Source organism: Pyrus communis, chromosome 17, assembly GCF_041283825.1.
Source record: "Pyrus communis isolate YQ-2024b chromosome 17, ASM4128382v1, whole genome shotgun sequence".
In the NCBI taxonomy this organism is placed as follows: Eukaryota; Viridiplantae; Streptophyta; class Magnoliopsida; order Rosales; family Rosaceae; genus Pyrus; species Pyrus communis.
In genome coordinates this window covers 10,679,065-10,702,431 of record NC_142581.1, presented here as the reverse complement: position 1 = coordinate 10,702,431, position 23,367 = coordinate 10,679,065, and the positions used below count along the sequence as shown (strand labels likewise).

Here is a 23,367-nt window from a genome sequence, read left to right as displayed (position 1 = left end):
CACCAAAAGGGAAAGCGGATCTCTTCCTACATATAACGAACGCAGAAACGCAAGCCCGGTGCATATTAGCACACACAAAAATAAATTTAATTTAATAAATATGTTTTTATTCAATTAAAATTAATCCTGTAATTCGCCTCCGTCAAACGACCTCCTTCCGTCTCCGATCACTCGGTGAGTCCCTCTCAAACCAATTTATTTCTCATTTTCTTCTTTTGTTTTGGAAATATTGGGTATGTTCGGATTGAGCTATGGATTTTCGTTGATCATTTTTTTTTTTTTTTTTGCCAAATCGTTGATGAATTTGAGTTAGTTGGTTTATTTTTTTACTTTATTTTCCAATTTGAATTAAATTAATAGCTAAAGGTTTGATCTTGGACTGATTCTGTTTTGTTTCTGTAATTCATTGGATATTTTTTTAATTTTTTATGGATTGTTGAGAAACCTGAGAGGGATTTTTGGATTCAGCTGAATCCAATTAGTGGTAAAAGTTGTATGAGTTAAACTTTGATCATCCGGATGATGATGATAAAGTTCTAATCTTTTGTATTGAATTTGTATATTTGATGATGGTAAATGATAGAATCGGCCATAAGAAAAAATGGGTTTAACTTATAATTTCCAGGATTTCGAGCAACACCCTTTTCGGGTTGCTCGAAATCCTGGAAATTCAGTTTAGTTGAGTTCTATTTGTTCAATGCAGAATACTAACTACTTCAAGTATTTACGATGACGTAAATTTGATTTTTTGCTTAATGTATTGATCTTAGGGAGACTACCGGGTTAGAGAGTGACTGGGCAACATGGATGAGGATTATTCAAGTGATGAAGGGCAAGCAGTAGCACCATCTTTGGTTGATCTGTGCATTAACACGGCAATAGACAATTTGAGGCGCCTTGGAGATGTTGGTGAAACCGATTCTCATCTGCTCAAGAGAATTCTACCACATTGTACGGTGGACCAGTTGATGCATGTAGAGAAGAGTACCAAAGTAAGTTGATCCACATTGTTCTTATTTGAATGTTTTTGTGATCCTTTAGTACAAGTTGTGAAATGTTTTTTAATTAATTCCTGTAGGGTAGAGATTTGACTCCAATTACCGATAAGTTGTGGAAGAAATTCTACGAAAAGGAGTTTGGTACTACAAGGGTGAATGAGGTGATTGAAAGGATGAAGCAAAAGAAAGTCGCGTTCAGATGGAGTCAATTGTATGAGGTGCGTTTCATACTCTCCTCATGTTGTCTGACCAAATTTGTTTTCTTTTAGTTTCCGTAGTCAAATCCCATTAATTTAATGTATAGCATAATTTTTGGTATTTGATGCAGTATTTCTGGATCTGGTTTATGTTTGTTTCTTGTAAGGCAAAAAGGATAAACAATTAATTGTGGGTGATTACATGCAGGCAAAATTGAAGGAAGTTGATATGGCTGAAAATTTAATAGGTGACAAGTTGAAGAGTCGATATCAAGAGGCAAATGCTCGTAAGTTTACCTCTTTAGCGTGTTCTAGCAAACTGAGCAACAGCATACTCATTTCAACGTGATCAGCCTTACTGACCATCCAAATTTTGTAGGAAAACAAAGTCGGCAAGTTCAAATTTGCACAAAGGTTCCACCATCAAGCAATAAAAGAAGCTGGGGTAAATTTTTCTGTTCTCTGATAGACTATCTAAGACTAATACATTATTAAATAGGATGCACAACTAACCGTTGTATTTCTGATAATTTTGTAGGCAATGGGCCTGGCTACAATGTTACTGGAAAGAGCAACTTGATGAAGAAAGCGAAACTAGATTTTCTGAAAAGGTAATGGCGTATTTTAGAACGATGCCTGGTATGGCGTGTCGGGTGCACCTTTGGCTTGTGAACTGACATTATCCCCTTAAGTTCTCCTTTTACTTTGTTGTTCCAATTTTCTTATATCGTATTGAGTTAATCACTAAGTGGTTTGATACTTATCTCGGAGCTTTTGTTCAAAAATGTTGGGTTCTTGATTAGTCTTGTCGAGATAGACTTTCGAGATATTAACATCTTTCTCCCCCTCCCTTTCTTTTGAGCAGTAATGAGGTGAAAAATCTTGCAGCTATGAAGAGAAATGCACTTCAGAAGAGTTACAGGTAAACTTTTGGATAAATTGTATGTTCTCTCCCTGTAGTTAACATAACTACGTATAGACTCACTTCCCGCCCTGATCATATCTACCTCGTATATACAGTGCTCCTCCCATGAAGAGGCCAGCTGCGTTTTCTGGGAATGCTTCAGCTTCAAGTTCTAAACAAATCAGGCCCCCAAAGCGCCTCCCTTTCTGAATATTGCCCTGTGAGGACAAGGGTGTCAGATGGAATGCTTGATTGAATCCTGCAACTCATTGTCCCCTGAAGCATGACACGGCTTCTATGAAATCATGGTGGCTTCAATCTCCTTAGCCTTGGGCGTTTCAGTTGTCGTCGTTTCAACTGTATCAATCAATAAGAATCATTTTTGTTTTTCATTTCTTCGATTTTCTTTCGATCATCATTCATTGTAGTAATATTTCACATCGGTGATACCCGATAATGTTATTGCGCCTTCGTTTTCCCTTGAAGATGTGTATTTTACTTCTATTCTTTTCATCTCCAACTCTCATATCAGTAGCAGCTCAAACACCACCGCTGGTTTAAGATGGAGATTAAGCTGCTCATTTTTTATTTTTTATTTTTTCCATTTCAGTTGTCTAAAGATTTTTTTTAGCAATGCCCCTTGAAAGGGGGGGATTACTCTATTTTAGTACCTTATTTTGATTTTCTCCTGAACTATTAATTTGGTTTTGACCCCGAGTATTTTGAATTTTGGCAGTTGGAGCAAATAGGCTGGTTTGGTATTACCGTGCTTTGAAAAAAAATTGATTCTGCTGTGCTGTGAGAATAAACTCATTTTTGCTGCTTCATGTTTTCAGTTTTTTTTACTCAAAACTGTGAAAATAAGCTATTTTTAAGTGTTTACCAAATACTTTTTTGAGCTTAGGGTTTTTTTATGCTCACTTTTTAGTGATTGTTTTATGCTCACTTTTTATAAAAGCACCTCAGTACCAAACAAGGACTTAAAAGGTCATAAGTTGAGGGACATTTATCCCAAAGTCTGAATTTGGTTGGGTCGGATTAGTCGCCACCCCTTTCTGAAGCTTTTCAACATTAGCAGTTCATTTCCAACTACATGAATTAATACTAACTACTACTCCGCGTGCGAGAAGTCTAATGTTCGACTCATGGATGTAGATGATGTATATTACCTGTGTTGAGTTCGATATCTAGTTATGATTGGCCCATTGCGTGACTTGTACCAGGAAAAATAAAAGAAAACGAACCTTAATAATTATGATGCAGGGATTAAATAACAACACTAAGAATTAGAATAAACCAGAGATCTTCTAATCAACAAATATTTCAAAACCTTGAACTGATGTAATTTATGTTACAAATAATTCACAATAAATAGAAACATACATGAAGAAAATGGAGCTTTTATTCAGAATATAAGACCGTCGGACTAAATATTAATAGAATTCCGCTGCAGAACGGAGCAGCACGACCAGAATCATACATCCTAAAGCACAAACATATAAAACTAGCATCCGAATCAGAAAATGATGTCGTCATCCTTTTCCGCAGACAACAAGTTCTGAGCTGAAGTTAGGGAAATGCCCTTCTTCAGCGATAACTTTTCCGCAACCTGCTCGTTGGCAAAATTCCTGGCAGCTGCCATCTGTCTCTCGATTTCCCTCTTCTTATAACCCTGTATCTTCTTTAACCTGAAGAAATCCTCTCTTTCGAGCTCATCCAACTCCCCCTTGATATAGCTTATTGTGTTCTCCAACCTAGGCTTCACAACATTCTCTAGAGCATTGACACGACGATTTGTGGTCTTGATTGCTTCATCAAGGGTTAAAAATGATGTCTGAAGTGAAGCAAGCTCCACGAGAACCTCAATTGCTTTCACATAAGCAGCACGACAGAGTTGGACCTGTTGTCCGCCTCTTGCCAATCCAGTGAGGTCGTTCTTGGTCTCACCTTCAGTAAAGTAGTCGAATTTTGGGAGCTTTACACCAGCAACATTCTCTTGCCTTGATCGAACTTTAATAGAGGCATTGTGGACATTCTCAAGAACAATGTGCTTGATGTTCTCGCCAGCAACATACTTGGCTTCAGTAAGGGCAAAGGAGGAGTTCTTCATCACATCTCCCATGGATTCTTTGGTTGCGACAATATTTTTAAGAATCTGACGGAACTGCACTGTTAAAGCATCGCTCTTCTTCTTGAGGAGAGCATGACCTCTTGTCGCACCGACAAGGCGAGCTTTCATAACTCCAAGCATTGTAACGGTAGGAACCACATTCAAGCGTTGGCTTTGGCCCGACATGTTTTCAAAGATCTAAACCAAGAATGAAAATACATAATCAGGGTTTAGTATTTAAAAACAAAAAGTTCAGCTTTGCAAATCAACACATAAGGATACACAACAAGAATATTATCATCAAACTTTCTTAGCTTATAAGGGCAGAATTAACTACAGCAACACAAACAAATCTCTGGACGTCAAATCTATTTTGAAGAACTTAACATTGCTAAAAGATGAAGCAAAACATATAAAAAACGAAAAGCCTTTCACACTCTACTAGGAAAATATACAACTTGTCTTCCCTAGTAACCGTTAAAATGACTTGCATCTTCTTCTTTCAAAGGGTTCCTCACACCTGAAAGGTATTGACCAAGACTTGTTTTGATAGGTTTTGCCTTAAACTGTCTTCGTATTACTTCTACACCTCAATGTCCCATCGTCCTCCAATATATTTATATAAAAACCTTGGAAAAACTTTAATCTCCTCTAAGAAAAGAATTTATCGAAATTGCAAAATGGCATAACGTCTCCTCTATACAACGGCAGTAAACTAATGCTTGCTGGGAATGGAAAGCTAGTATCATATGATAAGATTCTTATCACTCAAATTTCTACAGCATTACCCCTAATTCCGGTAGAAACTTAACAGATAAAGAAGGAAACAAAACCTAGAGTAACATTCCAGAGAAATAGATCCACCAAAATGTAACTCGAAACTCAAAAGAGCGACCAAACGAGGGCTACACGGAAACAAATCAGTCTAAACGGCTTGAAAACCAAAGCATTCAACACTTAACTGAAACTACTATGAGCTCATTATGCGTGGCAGTAGATTGCCGAGCAGAGTGACTAGTGAGGGAATCACAGAAAAAAATCAGAGAGAAGAGAAGGGCTAGAGTGAATTAGAAATTATAAAGCCATCAACCTATGATCATTCAATCCCAATCAACTCAAACTTTCTTCATGATTTGATCACAATCTCCTGATTCTATGTGTACCCAGATGCTACAAATTGAGATCACATTAAAATTTCTGATCTTGCAATACAAAGATTCCAAAATCCAAGACTTTGAATTTGGGTCCTGCACTTAATTTTTCGAAATTGTCTCAGCAAACAAACACAATCAAACAATTAAGCACCGTAGATCCAAATCGGAGTAAAAGTAACAATAGAGAACAGGAGGAAAATTGCAAGCATAAAGATCAGAAATTGGACCTGGTGTGATTGGCTTCAGCTAATGCCGCCGCACCGGAAATTCGCCGCCGGTGAGTGGAAGAAAGAGAGGTGTACGGAGCGAGCGGCTGATGGATTTTTGGGTGTGCGACGTACGTCTCTGTGTGTGTGTCTGCGTGCGAAGCTTCTCTTTCTCTGATATTAATATCCGGATCCAATTGTATTCGGGTTAATAATGGAGTCCGCTTCCACTTTAACCGGGTTTTGCCAAAAGTGAGCCCTCTAGAAGTAGGTCTCCCGCTTTGATTAGGAAGTATCCTTGTAAATAGAAGCGTGTGGATTTAATGCTATGCAAAATCGAGTGTGACGGTTGTTTAGTCCGTAGATTTAAAGAAAAGTTAAAGAATAAGATCAACTACAATTCCATGCCTCATTTCGTGATACAAATTTTATACATATTTTAACTGTTGCAAAATTTGTTAGATCCTTGTAGCATTATTGATTTTTTGGACCATGCATTATTTTAGCGGCGAAATTTGGTTGGGAGTAATTTCTTGTTGCGGGTTGATAATTTTTGTGCCACAACACCCTCATCGAAAATCTTATGCTTTTTCGACCAAAAGAAAAAAAATCAACATTATATAACATCAAAAAGTAACAATCTACAACATAAAAGTAGTCATTAGCATTGACGCCTGTTATGATAGAGTGGTGCTAGATTATATTTAGTAGTTGGTGAACTCTAATTAGTTGCACAACAATTGGTATCCCGGCCTAATTCGGATGCAATGCAAGAAGTTGAAGTAGAACTGAAATTTGTAAAGAAACCAAACGTGCATGTTACATTTTCCCGTCGCATTTTCCGACCCGAAAAAGAACGAACAGAAACACAAAATGGTAAAAAAACTTGTCACAAGACATAAGACAATACTGAGCTGAGATCGTACATAAAATTAAACCAGATGACTGACTGGAAATTTCAGAATACATTTCGACGACAACAAAAGTGTTCTTATTTTCGCTAAATAATGCGAAACCTAAAAGCCCTGCAACTCTTCTGCTTTTACTGAAGGCACAAGAAAGACGAACAGAACAGATACTTCTTTCTCCCTAGAGTATCTTAATTTATTTTCATTTTCTTTGACGTTGCAAACAATTCTGAATGAGTGACTAAACTCCAGATCCAGCCAGCCGACGCCTAGAGGCATTTGATACAGAAACCTGAGAGAGCTTGTCTGCATCACTTGTTACTATGCGCTCTCTCGGTGGGATATAGTGGCGCAGCCAGTTTCCAGTATACACCTGATTAATCACAAAGATTAGCAAAAATAAGAAACGGGGTGACCACTGACCAGACGCACATCACCATTTTGATTTTCTAGACCACAAAAGATGTGGAATTGTGTCTTACTCAATCCAATAGAAACACCACAAATTCCACATAAACAAGCAAACGGTATGAGCAAGGAACTAACCTGTTGGGGTCTCATGATCTTAGTATCAGGATCATCAAGGGATTCACGCCAGTGTGCCAACCACCCAGCCATTCGAGGGATCGCGAACAAAACCGGGAAGAACTCAGTTGGAAATCCCATTGCCCTGATTAATACAAAGTTAATACATCTTCACAGTTGCAAGATAGGCAAAGTAAAAAATCAGTCTTACATCAAATGGAAAGTAATGAGAAGTACCTATAAATTAATCCAGAGTAGAAATCAACATTTGGATAGAGCTTTCTCTTGACAAAATACTCGTCAGAAAGTGCAGCCTTCTCCAAAGCAACAGCTACCTGCAAATGTCATAGGGTAGATGCACTCAAACTTAAGAATTGCACTTTCCTAATTTTTGTGTTTATTCATTAAGCTTTACTCTCCCGCGCCTTCGTAATTTTTGGGTGTTTCTTTTTTTTTTTTTGGGTGAAGAGGGGGAGCATTTAATAGGGAGATTAGAAATGCACCTCAATCAGAGGATCCCTTCCAACAATGGAAAATACTTCCTCTGCCAGTTTCCTTATGACCTTTGCTCTAGGATCGTAGTTTTTGTACACGCGATGCCCAAAACCTGACATCTTTCGCTTCCTGAAGTGAGAACCGGAAAAAACAGTTTGATAAATAACTGTTTTAATATGAATCATGTTCACCAGACTGTGAACTACTAAGATATAAGAAATTAAATACCTGTTCTTCACACCCTCTATGAAATTTGGAATGTTCTCAACAGTGCCAATCTCATTTAGCATCTTAAGCACAGCCTGCAATAATCCAGGCAACAACAAAAAAGAAACTTTATTTACAAAATTAAACACGAGAATATTAATGAATAAAAATCTCATTTCAAATTGAAAGTGATCTTCCAGTCGTTTGCATGAAAAAACGCACGAAAAATGAACATAAAAATGGGAACTTGAACTATTGCAATACCTCATTTGCTCCACCATGAAGAGGGCCATAGAGAGCTCCAGTAGCTCCAGCAAGAGCAGTGTAAACATCGACACCGCTGTACATAAAGAGCCAGACACGTTATAAAATGCCATGGATCATTTCAATCAGGTTACAAGATGTGCCTACCTTGATGCCAGATGCCGGGCAGCAGCTGTGGAGCAATTCATCTCATGTTCTGCATGCAATATGAAGAGAACATCTAGCACTCGAGCCAGTCGAGGATTGGGTTTGTAAGATCTATTGCCTCTGTAGATTAGCACGGAGAAATCCTTAATCAGATTAGAGGGTGACCAAATATCATATTTTCCACAATGACTATCACTCTACATATTAAAACAAAAGAAGACCTAAGTGCACAGTAAAAGCAACAACAGTGGTGATGGCAAAAAGATTGCCAAAGATGATTTGGAATGTTATGAGGTAAAATGCACACAAAGAGTAAAAGTATAACATACAAGGAATCTAGCATGTATAAGAAGTTCTCCGAATACGAAAGGTTGTTAGCAGGGAGAACTGCAGGTCTTCCAGCCAATCTCAAATAAGCTGCAGCTGCAATGGTTGGTGCCTGAAAATGAAATAACAATTTAATATAACCTTAACCAGAAGATTCCAAATAAGTGATAAAGAGATGTAGAAGCAAGACAACAGCTATAGACTGAGGAGGTATAGGTGGGGGTTAAAGCCTCTGTTGGTTCTTTTGGGGATTGGGTTAGTTCCCCAATTAATTTTATAGGCCTACCAAATTCTGAAAAAGGGGTCCTTGTGGCCTGGGTTACTGAGGCTGTATGTTTGGAGTGTATCGATCGAAATTTGAAAGAGGAGGGAAGGCAACGCAAATGCTTTGTACAGAGCAACATTAGTTGGACAACCTAAAGAATGCCAGTATAGATAACATTCACACCACATTTTCTAAGGCCACAAGTCCCAAGTAAAGAACAAGATGAAACATACCTTCCCAAGGATGCGTGCTATTTGCTTGTCTCTCACTTGTTTCGATTTGTAAATTTCTTGCCCCTATGTTAACATATAAAATATGATCAGATATGATACAATCAAATACTGACTCGAACAATGGACCCCTTTAGTAAATAAGATTGTGACAAAATTCATGTCGTTTAAAGAGCCAACAAGAATAAACTTACACGGAGAGCAGGATTAGCATCAGGATGGAAAACAGAAAGCGCACTCATGGCACTGACAAGTACGCCCATTGGATGTGCATCATGAGGTATTGCCTGTATAATGTCCTACAATACAAAAGACACCATCGTGTAAATGCTCAAAGTAACAACAAAACAAATACTCATGCATTTCTGCAAGGCAAAAGAACCTCCATGAGTCCAGAGGACCAGAGAGTATGTATTTGGCGCACGGTTGTTTAAAAGATACATAAAAAATCCCTAGATTCCCTACTATATGAAGAAAAAGATGGTATGTAGTTAATCACATGTAAAATTCCAATATTTTGATCCAAGGGATAGTCAAAGGATTTCTATAAGAATAACAAATAGAAAATTTACCAAAATTCCCTGTGGTACAGCTGAATGCTGAGAAACGGCAAATTCCCAATCCGCATATTGACTTTCAGAAGGCAAATTCCCATACACTGGAGGAGAAAAGGGTTAATGACAAAGCAACGTTGTTCAAAATGGGAAACTGAAATTAAAGATACACAAAGACACTTCACAGCAAGAAACGCATGGAGAGACTACACCTAATCTTGAATAATTCTTGATAATTCAGGGGTACATTTCGGGAACCAGCTTATTTCTATAGTAATTAATTCTGCCCTCAAACATTTTAAGTTATATAAATTCTTCACATAGTTATCAATGTAATAGTATTTCTTCCTTTCGAACAAGAAAATTTCACTTAAAATACATATAATTAAGAAAAACAAACCATTCCTTGCGTTACTATTTCTGAGAGAGAGTACTTACTCAAGAGATAGGCCACTTCCAAAAAGGTACTACTCTCAGCCAATTCCTCTATTGGGTAGCCTCTATATCTAAGAATCCCCTCGTCGCCATCGATATAACAAATCGAGGATCGAACAGGGGCGGTATTAAGATAGCCTGGATCATACACCTTCAGCCCCTTGTCATTTTTGCCTGTTGTGATCTGCATATTTCACAAGAACCAAATTTTCTTCCACTAATTTAATCATATTTCAAACACAAGAATCCCCATCATAAAAATTTCCACTTTCATTCTATTTATTTGCAATTTTCCAAGCAACCAAACATAAAATGCACCATCAAACAGCAATTTTTTTTTTTTTTTTAAATCCAATACCCAGATAAGAAAATTGAAAAATAAACCAAACCCAGATTAGCAAATTGTGTGATAAGTTAAAAAATTTCTACCTTCTTGAGATCAGTGGCTTTGACGGTTCCTTCCTCAGAGACCTGGACCTGATACCTCTTACCGGTCCTCTCGTCAACGATGGTCAAAGGTCCCCGGAGGTTCCCGGGCGGTGGGACGTGAGCGGACGCGCAGTGGGGCTCGAGAGCGGGTCCGAGCTCATAGGGCTCGATGGTCGCAGCTGCCAGGTGGGCTGAGAGCACGGCCAAGCGACCGCGAGCTGTCACCGGAAATTCCGTCACCCTCGACATTTCTGTAGCTTGCAAATTTCAAATTTCTGTGACGAATTTCAGATTTTGATCGATGAATTTCTAGAGAGAGAGAGAGAGATGAGGAATAGTTATAGAAAAAAGCGAAGAGGAGAGCTGATGAAGTTGCAGAAAGAGCTTAAATTAAACAAAAAGAAGATGACAAGACAATTTAATTTTTCATCATAAAATAAAATATAAACATTAATATAATTTTTCACAAGTTAAATTTTTTTTTCTTCCTCCTCCACATATCTTCATAACATATTTTTAAAAATATAAACATCTTAGTATTTAAGAAACAGTTAATAAATTCGATTAGGTGAACAATTAGGAACGACGTCCGCGGCAAGCAAATAGTGTAATTATTCAACACTCGGATGCATCTGAAATGAACGGCGGTGATTGACGTCAACGGTTGGAACGGTTGGTTTTGGCAAGTGAAAGAGCCTCTGTGCAGATTAGATGGCGCGAACGATGATAAGTAGGCCCCGCGGTGACGCGGTGGTATGTTAATCTTCTCGGGAATCCAAATACGATCTGAAATTTTTTTTTAAGACAACACTGAAACTGGATAATATAGGATGACGTATTTACGAACACCTTTGGTACTCTATTTGAGGTCAAATTTTTGAACTCAGAAACTGTAAATTTTATTTAGATCTAACTATCTTATCTTCATCAGGAGGATCTTTAGAATCTTCAAATCGTGTTCGTTCATCGTATATCGTGCAACCAATTTTCGTCAGATACTATTCATATTTAATTTTAAATAAAAATATTTAAAATAATTTCTAATCTCACGATTCACAATGAACGGACACGATTTGAGAATTTCCAGGATCTTCGTTCTTATCTTCAAACCCAACTTCAATATTTTTACCATTGAACTCTCCATTTTGCCCCGATGTTATTTAAAAAGTAAAAATAAATTAAAAGAACATGAACCCACATATTAGCCCACCACTTTTCGGCGTCTTCTTCACTGACGTTGGCGTGAATCTCTTGTCATCGGCGTCTCTTAACCCTCTCCTCATCCGTATTTTCTCCCTCTATTTCTCACGCTCTTCAACCATAACGCCGGCATTCGAGGCCTACAAGTTTCCGAGTGGCACAGAGCCGTCAAAGTGGAGAACCACGAATGTCTATGGCCAAGAAGGGATGGCGGAGTCGTTGACGAGGAATGCGTTGAGACGAAGTGGGATCAATTATGTTGTGTGGACAGTTCGAAGTCAAAACTTGTGGAAACTGAATGGTGTGCCATATAAGGCGGTTGGGATGCTAAAAGAATTTGAATTGAAGTTGCCATGGAGAATCGCCGGTGAATCTTCCATGGGGTTTGAGGTGGAAGAGAACCACTGGGTGTGGAAAAAGATTTCGGTTTTTGTTTATTTCTTTTTCCAGTTTTAATCAAAGGGTGAAATAGGAATTTTAAGAAAATATTTTTTGTCTTGGATGTAGAAAGAGGTTGAATGGTTCCAATAAAATTTCCTTTTTTTTCAATTCTTAGCCTAAAAACTTGTTTGGTAAGTCTCTTTTGAAAACTTGAACTAAAAAATTAGCCTAAAATTTGAGAACATGAGAAGTCAGTTTTTACAGTTCTTTCAGTCGCGAGCTATTCTTTCCGCAGGCATGGAACATCCGACCTCGAGAGGCCGACGACTGAGAGATGTTTTTACGGTTCCCTCCCAACTCCCGATCCACCATCTTCTCACTCTCTAATCATCCAAACCCCCAGCCCCACCTCCTCCCCACCAAGAACAAACCTTACGTTCAAGCTTAATTGTTAAGTTTCTACGGAAAATTTTGAAAATTGGCAACTAAATTCATCACCATATGTTAAAAACAGCCACCTTCCAAATCAAAGTATTCAAGAGCTTTGGTCTTGGTGGAGTATCTTCTGGTCGTGTCTCCGACATCAAACCCGAAAAATTGGGAGAGAGAGAGAGAGAGAGAGAGAGAGGAGTGACGGCGGTGGGGAACGGTGCCTCTATCGTCGGCGCTGACTAGGGAGTGAACTCTTTGAGGTGAGCATGGTGGGTCTATTATGTTGGGAAAACAGAGAAGGTTTAATATTAAATATAGTTGTCACTCAGTACTACGATATAATAATATTCTTCTCCAATTGGAAGTGAGAGGTCTTAGATTCGAATCTCGTGGATGGTGAATTCAATACCAAATTCCCTCTCCCCTTAGTGTAAAAATATCAATGTACTCAAAATAAAAAAAAAATATTGAAAATAGTTTTCAAGTTAAAATCCAAGCAAGATTTTAAGTTTTATAAAGTGTTCTTAAAAGAAGTTAATCAGAGTTATTTTAAGAACGATCATAATTTTTGGATAGAATACCAAATAGGCCCCAAGTATTTTGATGCTTTAGGTTTTTTGGAAAATTTTGATCGGCTTTAGGGCGTGTTTGGTTGATCGGAAAAGTTTGGGGAACGTATAAACGTGGAAATGGAATGAAAGGGAATGAATTTTATGCCTTGGTTCAAAAGAAAAATTGACCATGTCACCCTTGGATCATAAGTTTTTACTGTTTTTGACTCTTGAGGTCACACCCTTCGAGGACGGGAATGTCGTGGCATTCCAGACCAACGATAAATTGTGATCTGAGGAAGTCAACATTACATGAGGATTTCCGAAGTCCATCATACACATAAGTATTGTATTACGATATGGATTTCCGAAGGTTGCACACAGGAGACCCTGAAACGAGAGTGTCAAAGGAGCAGTGTGTCAAACTAGTTATACAATGTCATCTGCTACTTTGAATCCCCGTTTCATGTACTTTTGTGTGCGACCTTAGAAAATCCGTATGACGATGCCTGTGTGTATGACGGAATTTCCTTTCTCATTGGATGCAGCTCAACAAAGAAATTAGAAACAATGGGGAGGGGAAAAGAGAGAGGAACAAATTACTGAACAAAATTTTCATTCAAACAAAGAGGGATAACATGGAAAATATTTCCTTACCTTTATAAATTGGATGTCACTGTTTTGGTACCATAAGCAATAAAATTTACACTGACATCATCAGATAGAGACCATCTCCCTGTCAAAGGATTGTACTCGATCCCAGCCATCTCTTGGACCTGCACAAAACCAACCAAACAGAAAACAAGCTTTAGCGACAGGTGCATGGATAAAAATAGCTGACATTCCTAGGGCGATAAAAGTTGTTCCGGCTTACTGAAATAGAAGCAAGCTCCAGGATCAGGGCTAGTTCTTCGGGAGTGAGAAAACTGGACCATTGATGTGTACCTTTAGGAAGCTGTAAAACAATCGATTTGGTTCAAGTCAAAATGTTATCAACAGTTGAATAGACTTGAGTAAATATGACTAGATCAAACTATTTTCAAAGCAAAACACTGAAGAATACGAAAAGTGTTCCACATCCATAGCGAATATCTAGAGGTACAACTGAATTGAATAAGAGTTAATTCCCTTTCAATGGTCACAATTGTATTCACAATGATATAATATGAAATATTAGTATCGCTTCAGGATGCGTTTCGAGACATATTAGTGCACTTAAAATTTGAAATCTGACATCTTTTGGTGAGTCACATTTTCTGAAGTCTTCTATGCGAAATATCGGTTGGATAGTTCTAATAAAACAGGAATCATATTATTCACTTATATAGAATCAGGTTTGTTAGAATGTCTTAAGAGTATGACTTCCACGCAAAAGAGTCAAAACCTATTATTCAACTCGATCTTGTAAATAAAATAAATATAGAGGCATTCTTGAATTCCCTTAATCATTTTAAATGACATTCCTATATGATTAATCACATGTCAGTCGCAATTGGCTAACTGTGAGGGTCACCAACTACTCAAACAAAACTGATCTCGATTTATGGGCAATGTTTTAAACGTCTCTTGGGTGTATATTTTATGTTAGAAAATAATGTGATGATTATACCGTCATGAAAGACGAGGTAGTAAAAAAAGAATTAGAGATAATGAAGGCCTAAAATTTCAAACAAGAATGCAACAAAAATTAGAAAAGATAGCAAAATTTGCAGCAAAGCAACAGATGTTGCATGGTAAATCAAAAACACATAATCAACTGCAGGAGGTAATAATGAATTATACCCAGCGGAGGATGTACTCTGCTGCAACAATGGCAGTAGCATATGCTCTCATAGAACGGTTAATAGTTGAAACAACAGTAGCTCCACTGGGGACAGTTAAGGCTGATAGAGATTTGCAGAACTCAGTAGGGTCTGCAACGTGCTCAATTACCTTGAGTAAAATCATTAATTTACAACCAAATTAGAATAAACCATAGCAGTATGTAAACACTGAAGCGAGAGAATCATATAGGCAGTTTGTAGATTCTTAAGACCATACCTCCAAAGCAAACACAGCATCAAAATTCTTCTGTTCCTCAACTAGCTTTTCTGTGTACAAATGGAAGAACACAAGCCTCAAGTTAAAAGAAAACTATATGAGATAAAAGAAATATACAAAAGATCTTCAACAATGAATTTATATCACTTACAGAATAAATAAAAAAGTTACAAAACTCATAACAACACAATTGCTAGTTCAGGTCGAACAAGCTTTTCAAGATCAACAACATTTACTGATACCAACACAAAATGTAAATTGCACAGAACAGATTTCAAATAGGATTTTTTATTACAAGAAGGATACTGAAAAGAATCACAATACAAATTATATCATGAGAGAATGTCTCAGAATGAAAACAGTTTTTAAGTGATTATAATATCAGTTGGGTATTCTTCATCGTATTTGCCAGGTTTTGATTGTAGCGGATGCAATCAAGATCCTAACTTTATATGCCATCAATGTTCAAAGTAAGTCATTCGATTTGTTCATTAAGAGTGGAAAACCACGCATTCTAGAAAGATGCAAGAAAGATTAAATATTAATTGAATGCATTTCCGAAAACTTTACAACACAGAATAGGAAAAAATTTAGCACATACCAGCTGTTGTGCATTGATAGTCAATTCTCGAAGTCACTGGATCTAAATCCTGTGTGAATGAATAAAGTTTAGAAGTATGTCAACACACTTTACAAAACAAAGTACTTGCACATGGACAAGTACTTGATCAAATAAAATTTCAAGCCATACAGCGTGAACGCGAGCTATGTTGATATTTTTCTCCACTGCATCAACTCCCGTCACAGTAGCTCCCATTCGAGCTAAAGGCTGAAAAAGGCTAAAGATTAGCATGAACTTTTAACCAAAAACAATTGCTAGGTAAAGCTATCAGCCTGTTGCTTATATTAAACATATCCGAAAAAAAACGATTCAAAATGCTGTACAAGTAAAATGCAGAACATATTAATAGGGAATCAGCACACCACAGGGAGGAGGTACAGTTATATAAACACGACGGTTCACGTGCAGTGAAGAGGAGTAAATGCACCTGGGAAGGTGCACGATAACATACCTCAGAAAGAATTCCACCACCGCAGCCAACATCAATAAATTTGAGACCTTCAAATGGCTTAGGGGACAACGGATCCCTCCTGAAGATCAGAAACACGAAAGATGATAAACAGAATCATCATTTAGCTTTCCAAGTCTTGAAAAATGTTAGCAAAGTATCATTCGTTTTACGAATTTCACTTCCGCAGACAATGCCAGGCACCAAAGCAATCTACTTTCTTAATTACTTGGCAGCTACCAATTTGGAGATATTACTAAACCCTAAATCTACACCAAGAAAACCTTTAATTTACCCGAAATGTCGGCAAAGCGTGGAGCGAATGAAAGCAAGTCTTGTAGGATTCAGCATATGCAATGGTTTGAACGGCCCTTCAGAATCCCACCTGAAAATTACGATAGCTTTAATCTCATACGTAAATTTCCTTCGCATTGGTCAATAAATCACAATCATACCACAGCTAAATCAAATTCAAGTGCAGAAATTGAGACTTGTATGCTAAAAAAGGGAAGCTCTCACCAGGTTTCGGCAACTGCGGCGAACTTGGCGAGCTCGTACTGGTTCAGAGACGACGGAGAAGGAGAACGAGGGTTTAGCGGCGGTGGAGCCGGAAGAGGCTCGGTTAGAGGAGAAGCGTCTGAGAAGAGTCTGGTTGCACTGTGAATGCCCGAGAGCCGTGGGCTGAGATTGCGGTGGAGGATTGTGGAGGTGGTGTGCGGTGCTCGGAGTTGCTTCAGGAGCTTCAAAGCCACAGCCATGGCGATTTTGCTGATAGAGTAAAATTGAACGAAGAAGAAATGAAGGGGATCGGTGGATTCTTTTTCAGTTTTTGTACGGGATCCGGGTCTGGTCTGCAAATTGAGTCCGGCAAAGGCATTCTTTGGGTTGGGTTTATGGGTGGGATGGTGAAGGCCCAAAATATGGCCCATCCTCTTTATTGGTAAAAATATTTTGGGATTCTAAACACTTGAAATGCATTGTGAAAAAAACACCAGTTATCTGTTTTGTCCAGGAAATACTTCAAGTATTTTTTCAGACATTATTTGTATTTTTACTAAGAATTTGGTTCAAAAGCTCTTTCAAACATGCGTAAAAACGACATGTCAAATTATTTTTCAATAAGCACTTTCAAGTGTTTGTTCATAAAGCAAGCACTTAGAAATTTAATAAAAAATTTAACATGTTTCTAATGAAAGCACTTCTGCTTATAAATGTTTATGAACAAAAGTGTTTCTTAGTATTGGTTTGGTACTGAGGTGCTTTTATAAAAAGTGGGTATCAAAAAAAGCTGAGCTCAAAAAGGTGTTTGGAAAACACTTAAAAACAACTTATTTTCATAATTTTGGATAAAAAAAAAGCTGGAAACGTGAAACAGCAAAAATGAGCTTATTCTTACAGCACAGCAAAAGTAGTTTTTTTTTCAAAGCACAGCAATACCAAACCAGCCCTTATAGAAGCAATTTCAAACGAGTCATTCTTCTTATGTTTTTCTTCCCTGAGTTTGAATGGGATCATGTGTTTGAAAAGAAAAGTAGAAAACCCTACTTTAAAAATGTCATTCCACTAGGAAAGGACAATTGAATCCTTTCCTAATTTCCCCTTTGTAGATAAAACCAAATCATATACAATAATATCTTCAATAATCTGATTCTGACTAAAACAAATCAACGAATAATTGAGTAATTAGTTGAGATACGCATTCGAAATATAACCAAGAAATAATGCTCCTAATTTAACTTGACAAGTATCATAAAAAAAAAAGGTTGGCCTCGCAACAAACATGTTTCGCGTCAATTTCAGCTTTTTTTTTTTTTTTTGTAAACTTCAAATCAAAATAGCTGACCTCTAGTCAGTTACATAGCAAGTTACCATGCACTTGCCAAAAAATATGACAATGAAACATATCAGTTATGTCTGTAGTCGTACAATCTTGTAGTCAATCAGATTCTGGATTTAAAATATCTTTGTCATGATAAATGAAGAGAAGAGACGAGGGTCGAAATCGACTTTTCAAGAGGAGAGAGAGAGAGCTTGGATAATCCTTCTTAGCTTGTGCCCCACCTAGTAAGAACTTGGTTATATAATTTATATTATACTAATTACCGTACTTTCTCTTCTATTTAAAAGTCTTCGATTATCGCGAATTTTTCCGAGGTTTTTGGCCAAATTTTCTGCTCGATCTAAATGTTAATAATTTGTAGCATAATGGCAAATACCACTTGGACATATACAGCTGATATATTTCAACAGACCAGAGATTAAAATGGCCCCTTTGAGATGATGTGTGCAGAAACTGCATGCCTTGCACTTCAAAGCTCAACTAACACGCACACAGAGATTCTCAAAGAGAAGGGATTCTCATTTTTTTCGAAAAATGAGAATTAGTTGCAGGACCAACACCATATTAAACTTTAACGAAGTGAACTGTCTATTTTTCAAGTTGCACTTCATAAATTGTCTTTGCAAAATATTTGTCAAATAAAAAATATAGATGATTCGAATCATTGAAGTTCGAATCTCTGTATACACATATATCTAGGGACCCAAATTGTGTGTGTGTGTATATGTATGTATGTATGTAAAGGGTCACATATATATCAGATGAACGTACATGATTGAATATGACATCTTGAATTTTACCTAAAGGCAATAAAGCATCCCGATGTGTTCACAAAATATATAGGTGAAAACTGAAAAGGAAAAAAGATGAGGCTTGAGAAACAATGATACTGTGGTGTAAAAATTGGTACTTGCTCAAAGGACTCCTTTTCCCACGTGAGGTTCTCTGCAACTATTTTTTATATGAACTTTGGTTAACAAAGAAAGTGACAGACAGGTAGTTCCTGTCTTAGTCCCCCACTACTCTCCTGGCTACATTCACCATCCCCCCTCCTTCTGTATTAATTGTAGTGAAATGTCTTGTATCGGAAGTTTACCAAATTTCAAATTTGATTTTAAGAAGTATATTTGTTTTCATATGGTCAATTGATTTTATGCTAAAATCTCAACTTCTTTCACGGTATTAGATCTGGTTGTCATGAGTGTTCGGCGTCACTCTTGTGCAACCCACATGTAAGGTTTGAAAACTCGTCATAGGTGACGAAAGTGTATGAGGATGTGAAGAAATGTCTCACATCGAAAATTAATTTACCAAACTCTACATGTTCTTATAAGATATTGCGTTACTCACTACATTGTTAGTTCGGTTGAGGGTGAAATATCAACGTCCTTCTTCTATTTATTTCTTCTTTATTGCGTTTGGGTCCGGGATGGGCGTGTGATAGTTTGGACTCTACCTGTTCGAACTGTTTCCTAGAACTAGAAATTGGATTTGTTAATAAGGGTTGTATGAGGGCTTTGGTACAACGATATTCACTCTACGATCTAAGGTCCCTCATTCAAATAACATACATGTTATGTCATCAGACTAAATTATAGATGATGGTACGTTTACTTCATTATAATTATTTGATTTGGGCATATATTGTAGTGTCTTAGCCAAGTATTAATGAGATATATCAACTTTGATCAACGTTTTGCTTAGCGCAAAGCCATTGATGAAATTGAACTAGTTAAAATTAGGGTTTTGATATACGCGTATGGGTGTTTGTCAACGATTATTCTTGGCAGATGGTATTTCAAATTGGAGAAGAGGAGTTTTGCTGCTTAAAACATAATTGAACATCTTCACTCGAAGCTGATTGATTTTGTGTTGCATGATCATATTCTAGTAAATATGTATGCCCTAGAATTACTCGCATGCATAGAGGTCTGATTGAGCATTTCCCCTCGGATTATCAAGTAAAATACATATAAAAAAAATTATGTGAGGTCCTAATCCATATTGAGGGATTTTCATCATTTTCTGGTATGCTATACACCAGATAATAGTAAAAATTTCGCTTACACGAATTCAAGCTTGTAAATACGAAGCAAGTAAGAACTACTATATGGGATTCAAAATTGATTAAAGTGATTCTCAAGCCAATGGGACTTTATGCTTTGCAATGAACGAAATGAACATTTACCATACGTAACCTTACTTTTACTTTACAAAATGAATGTTTCCACGACTCGAATGGAAAGGTAGGTAAATCTATAGCTAGGGCACTTTACTAGAACGAAACAATTGAGCATGCGGTAAATGCTGTACCAAAACACTATATCTTAAAATTGATGGGGTTTTTGTTAAATCCATTAAACCCGTTGATGTGATTTATTTTCTAAAATTGATTGTTTTTTTTTTTTTTGGTGATAAAACTAAAATGAATTGTTCTGATAGGATATGATGTACCAAAACACTATTTATAGTGAAGTGATTGATTTTTAGCAAATGTCTATAAAGGTATAGTGGGATCCAGCTATTAAGAGGTTCATGTGTCCTTTGCAATTCAGTCCTCCTCTGCACGCAGGTGGTCTTGTTTCATCAACCCTCCCTCCACAGGGGCAAATGTCCTGCAAAATAATACCCCACCCCACGCCACCATTGTCGTTTCTTTTTCCCCTTCATTATTTGATCAAGTTTACAAATTTACCCAAGTTTTGTTCTTTTCTTTTCTTACTGAGCAAACAAACACATTGAATTGTTGTACATTTGGTTTGGGTGGTAGAAATTTAGAAATTCTGGTTTAAATTTATGTCTACTCTTCAAAGATAAATCTATCTGGTTCTGGTCCCCAGCAATTAAACCTTTAATCGAACCAACATGTATATGTATATATCAAAGAAAATTGAGGTTTCATCATAAAATTAATTGGCATATGGGGAGTAGCTCGACTTACTTATAAGCTTATGCAAGGTCTCTTCTCCTATTAATATGAAATTTATTCTCAACACATCTCCCCACGTGTGGCGAATTTTTAAGTCTAACACGTGAACAACACAACGGAATGACGTAGAGCACGTGTAGCTATTTGGCTTCACACATGGGACAATCTGGCTCTGATACCATGAAAAAAATTGAGGTTTCATCATAAAACCAATTAGCATATGGGGAGTAGCCTAATTTACTTAGCTCATGCAAAGTCTCTCCTCCCGTCAATGTGAGACTCATTTTTAATATATATACACACACATACTGTCAGATGATGCTATCGCCTGCTTGCTAATGGTAATCTCCCCAAAAGTAGGTGTCAAAATCAGGAGCTGCATATTTCCATGGAATTATTGTTTTTGTTTATAGATGATATTGTGTTCGCATATTTGATATGACCTGGTTAGATAAGTAATTGTCTTTCAATTTCAGTGAAATTTTGTAGGCATGATCTTTAGGTGATAACATATCAAATGCTCTGTTTCGATTATGCGAAATATTGTGGAGCAATCCTAGACGACTGACTAATACCATATTAAATTACTAATTGATTAGTACTTCTGCTTATACTCCGCTTCTGCTTATACACCGCTTCAAAGATAGAGTTCAGCTAAGTATTACAATTATGCACTACTTGACTATAACAAGTTAATGCATCCGTTATAAATGGCTTATAACTCAATTGGTTAATAATATGTCCTTACACTTGAGATTTCGTGTTCAAATTCTCTCCGAGTAAATTAATGTAGATTACACTATCATTTGTCAAAAGAAAAATTAATACATCCGTTAAGAATTTTGCTTCACGATAAACATCACGGAAGGAAGGCGATGGATTTGAAATCATTTTTTTTTTATTTTAAATTTGGATAATTTGATGTAATATCTTATCATATGTCCAGAAGAAAATCCCCTAAATACACATCAAATCTTGCAAACTCCCATAAAATTCTTATATCCATTAAATAATATTTTACACAATAATCATCAACAAATCAGACTAAATTAAGCACAAATATATTTTGTCACACTAAAAACATCTGATGATGTAATCCCAAAACACACAAAACAGCATACAGAAAAAATGGTTTTATGGAGAGCAGAGATAGAGAAGGAGCTTGAGAATTCTTCAATGGCAGGGCAGGTGAAGCAATCTGATCACTGCTTCCGCAGACATTAACTCCAACTTTCAAACTGTGAGCTTCTGAGGAACTCACACAGAGACCTGGGTTTCCACTGAGGTCCAAGTTCCTCCCCAACCTCTTGAGGAAACTTGCATTGAAAGGCACAACACCCCCCAACATGTTCCTGCTCAGATTCATGTGGTAAATGTGCGAGAGGCTCCCAAACCCGACCGGGATTTCGCCCGTTAGTCGGTTATTCTGCAGCGACAGAGTGCTCAAATTCTTGAGCTGGGAGAAGGATTCCGGGATGGTGCCCGAGTAGCCGGAATCAGCCAGCCTGAGTTCTTGGAGCTTCACCAATTTACCAAACTCCAATGGCAGAGGAATGTGCATTGGATTGCCGTCTAAAATGAAATACTGCAAGCTCTGCAACTTTTCCAACCCTTTCGGAAATTTCCCACTTAATTTGTTGTTGCTTAACGCCATGAAAACCAATAAACCGAGCTTTTCGACGCCATTGGGGATGGAGCCTGTGAGTTGATTGGAGCTGAAGTCAACTTTTTGAAGCAAACCCAGTTGACCAACTGTGTCTGGGATGGAGCCTGTGAGAGAATTGTAGCTTAAATCAAGGCCTTGGAGGTTTCTGAGACTGCCCAGCTGCATAGGGATGGTGCCTGTGAGCACATTGTAACTCAAATCAAGGTGGATTAGTCTCCGGAGGGTGAAAATCTCCGAGGGGATCGGACCGGAGAGGCGGTTTTGTGACAATGTGAGGATCTCAAGGGACTTGAGGTCGGAAATTTGAGGTGGGATTGGGCCGGAGAGTGCCGGGTTGGACCGGAGGCTGAGCTGCTGGACGGAGGCAGGGGAGGATGCTCTGTTTTGAGAAACAGAGAGGGTGGTTTTAGTGTGAGTGAAGCAGTTGAAGAAGAAAGCAGATTGGAGAAACGGGAGGGAGAAGATTAGGGAAGGGAATGTGGCTGCTTTTTTGCAGGAGGGGTTTGGTGGGGTGCCAAAATCTAGCCGGGAGACATGGGGGCGGTTGTCTTTTCCGATTTTGCACTCGATTCCTGGCCAGGAGGGGGAGGGTTGGCAAGGGGTAGGATGGGAAACCCTCCAGGGTTGATCAGAGGACATGGATTCCATGATCTTGAACAGGGTTTCTGATTCAGATGGAAGCATAGTTTTGGTGGCGGTGGTGGTGGAAGGAGGGAGAGAGAGGAGGAGGAGGAGGAGGAGGAGTGGGGGGAGAGAGAGTGGGAAGGGAAGGCACATTGTGTCAAGGTATAGGGGAGGTTTGGACAGTAGCAGCATTTTGTTGTCTGGTTTTATAGATGGGGGCTTTCAAGTTTTCACCCCACGTGAGTGCTAGAGAGAGAGAGAGAGAGAGAGAGAGAGAGG

The 23,367-nt window shown here is 37.8% G+C and overlaps 5 protein-coding genes across 6 annotated transcripts; 1 reads left to right on the top strand and 4 right to left on the bottom strand.

The window, feature by feature from the left end:
• Positions 1-7: 7 nt before the first annotated feature.
• LOC137707958 (elongin-A) lies at positions 8-2,584 on the top strand. 2 transcript variants are annotated; one of them, XM_068446911.2, is made up of 8 exons: positions 8-174; positions 771-992; positions 1,079-1,216; positions 1,404-1,482; positions 1,575-1,640; positions 1,734-1,806; positions 2,061-2,117; positions 2,216-2,584. In XM_068446911.2, the coding sequence occupies exons 2-8, from the start codon at positions 804-806 to the stop codon at positions 2,307-2,309; spliced, it is 696 nt and encodes a 231-aa protein (XP_068303012.1). In that variant the 5' UTR covers positions 8-174; positions 771-803; the 3' UTR covers positions 2,310-2,584. The 2 variants fall into 2 exon arrangements, with proteins under 2 accessions (XP_068303012.1, XP_088545136.1); XM_088689010.1 differs by having other exon boundaries at positions 17-174; positions 775-992.
• An 820-nt stretch (positions 2,585-3,404) lies between these two features.
• LOC137707957 (V-type proton ATPase subunit D) lies at positions 3,405-5,907 on the bottom strand. The gene is made up of 2 exons (XM_068446910.2): positions 5,591-5,907; positions 3,405-4,407 (listed from the first exon to the last, which is right to left on the bottom strand). Exon 2 carries the CDS (start codon positions 4,393-4,395, stop codon positions 3,616-3,618), a length of 780 nt encoding a protein of 259 aa, XP_068303011.1. The 5' UTR covers positions 4,396-4,407; positions 5,591-5,907; the 3' UTR covers positions 3,405-3,615.
• Positions 5,908-6,346: 439 nt separating this feature from the next.
• Positions 6,347-11,192, bottom strand: LOC137707481 (citrate synthase, glyoxysomal). The gene is made up of 13 exons (XM_068446359.2): positions 10,356-11,192; positions 9,930-10,110; positions 9,510-9,595; positions 9,132-9,236; positions 8,941-9,003; positions 8,445-8,554; positions 8,116-8,235; positions 7,969-8,044; positions 7,726-7,799; positions 7,506-7,626; positions 7,240-7,337; positions 7,024-7,147; positions 6,347-6,850 (listed from the first exon to the last, which is right to left on the bottom strand). Exons 1-13 carry the CDS (start codon positions 10,602-10,604, stop codon positions 6,719-6,721), a joined length of 1,539 nt encoding a protein of 512 aa, XP_068302460.2. The 5' UTR covers positions 10,605-11,192; the 3' UTR covers positions 6,347-6,718.
• A 2,326-nt stretch (positions 11,193-13,518) lies between these two features.
• LOC137708634 (ubiquinone biosynthesis O-methyltransferase, mitochondrial) lies at positions 13,519-16,861 on the bottom strand. The gene is made up of 9 exons (XM_068447753.2): positions 16,549-16,861; positions 16,325-16,414; positions 16,033-16,111; positions 15,711-15,788; positions 15,561-15,609; positions 14,960-15,009; positions 14,702-14,851; positions 13,794-13,874; positions 13,519-13,695 (listed from the first exon to the last, which is right to left on the bottom strand). Exons 1-9 carry the CDS (start codon positions 16,785-16,787, stop codon positions 13,579-13,581), a joined length of 933 nt encoding a protein of 310 aa, XP_068303854.2. The 5' UTR covers positions 16,788-16,861; the 3' UTR covers positions 13,519-13,578.
• A 4,910-nt stretch (positions 16,862-21,771) lies between these two features.
• LOC137709495 (uncharacterized) lies at positions 21,772-23,367 on the bottom strand. The gene has a single exon (XM_068448583.2). The coding sequence runs from the start codon at positions 23,278-23,280 to the stop codon at positions 21,868-21,870; it is 1,413 nt and encodes a 470-aa protein (XP_068304684.2). The 5' UTR covers positions 23,281-23,367; the 3' UTR covers positions 21,772-21,867.

Bases quoted from the DNA above. Each gene is read 5' to 3' on its own strand.
- LOC137708634 (XM_068447753.2), bottom strand. From the start codon at position 16,787: ATGGCTGTGGCTTTGAAGCTCCTGAAGCAACTCCGAGCACCGCACACC. The intron at 15,610-15,710 runs GTATGGCTTGAA...TCATTCACACAG, and splicing joins ACATAGCTCGCGTTCACGCT to GATTTAGATCCAGTGACTTC. The intron at 14,852-14,959 runs GTATGGTCTTAA...ATTTTACTCAAG, and splicing joins ATGCTGTGTTTGCTTTGGAG to GTAATTGAGCACGTTGCAGA.
- LOC137709495 (XM_068448583.2), bottom strand. From the start codon at position 23,280: ATGCTGCTACTGTCCAAACCTCCCCTATACCTTGACACAATGTGCCTT.
- LOC137707958 (XM_068446911.2), top strand. From the start codon at position 804: ATGGATGAGGATTATTCAAGTGATGAAGGGCAAGCAGTAGCACCATCT. The intron at 1,217-1,403 runs GTGCGTTTCATA...GATTACATGCAG, and splicing joins GATGGAGTCAATTGTATGAG to GCAAAATTGAAGGAAGTTGA. The intron at 1,641-1,733 runs GTAAATTTTTCT...ATAATTTTGTAG, and splicing joins AAGCAATAAAAGAAGCTGGG to GCAATGGGCCTGGCTACAAT.
- LOC137707481 (XM_068446359.2), bottom strand. From the start codon at position 10,604: ATGTCGAGGGTGACGGAATTTCCGGTGACAGCTCGCGGTCGCTTGGCC. The intron at 9,596-9,929 runs GTAAGTACTCTC...TTTCTCCTCCAG, and splicing joins GGAAGTGGCCTATCTCTTGA to TGTATGGGAATTTGCCTTCT. The intron at 8,045-8,115 runs GTAGGCACATCT...CTTTATGTACAG, and splicing joins GCCCGGCATCTGGCATCAAG to CGGTGTCGATGTTTACACTG.
- LOC137707957 (XM_068446910.2), bottom strand. From the start codon at position 4,395: ATGTCGGGCCAAAGCCAACGCTTGAATGTGGTTCCTACCGTTACAATG.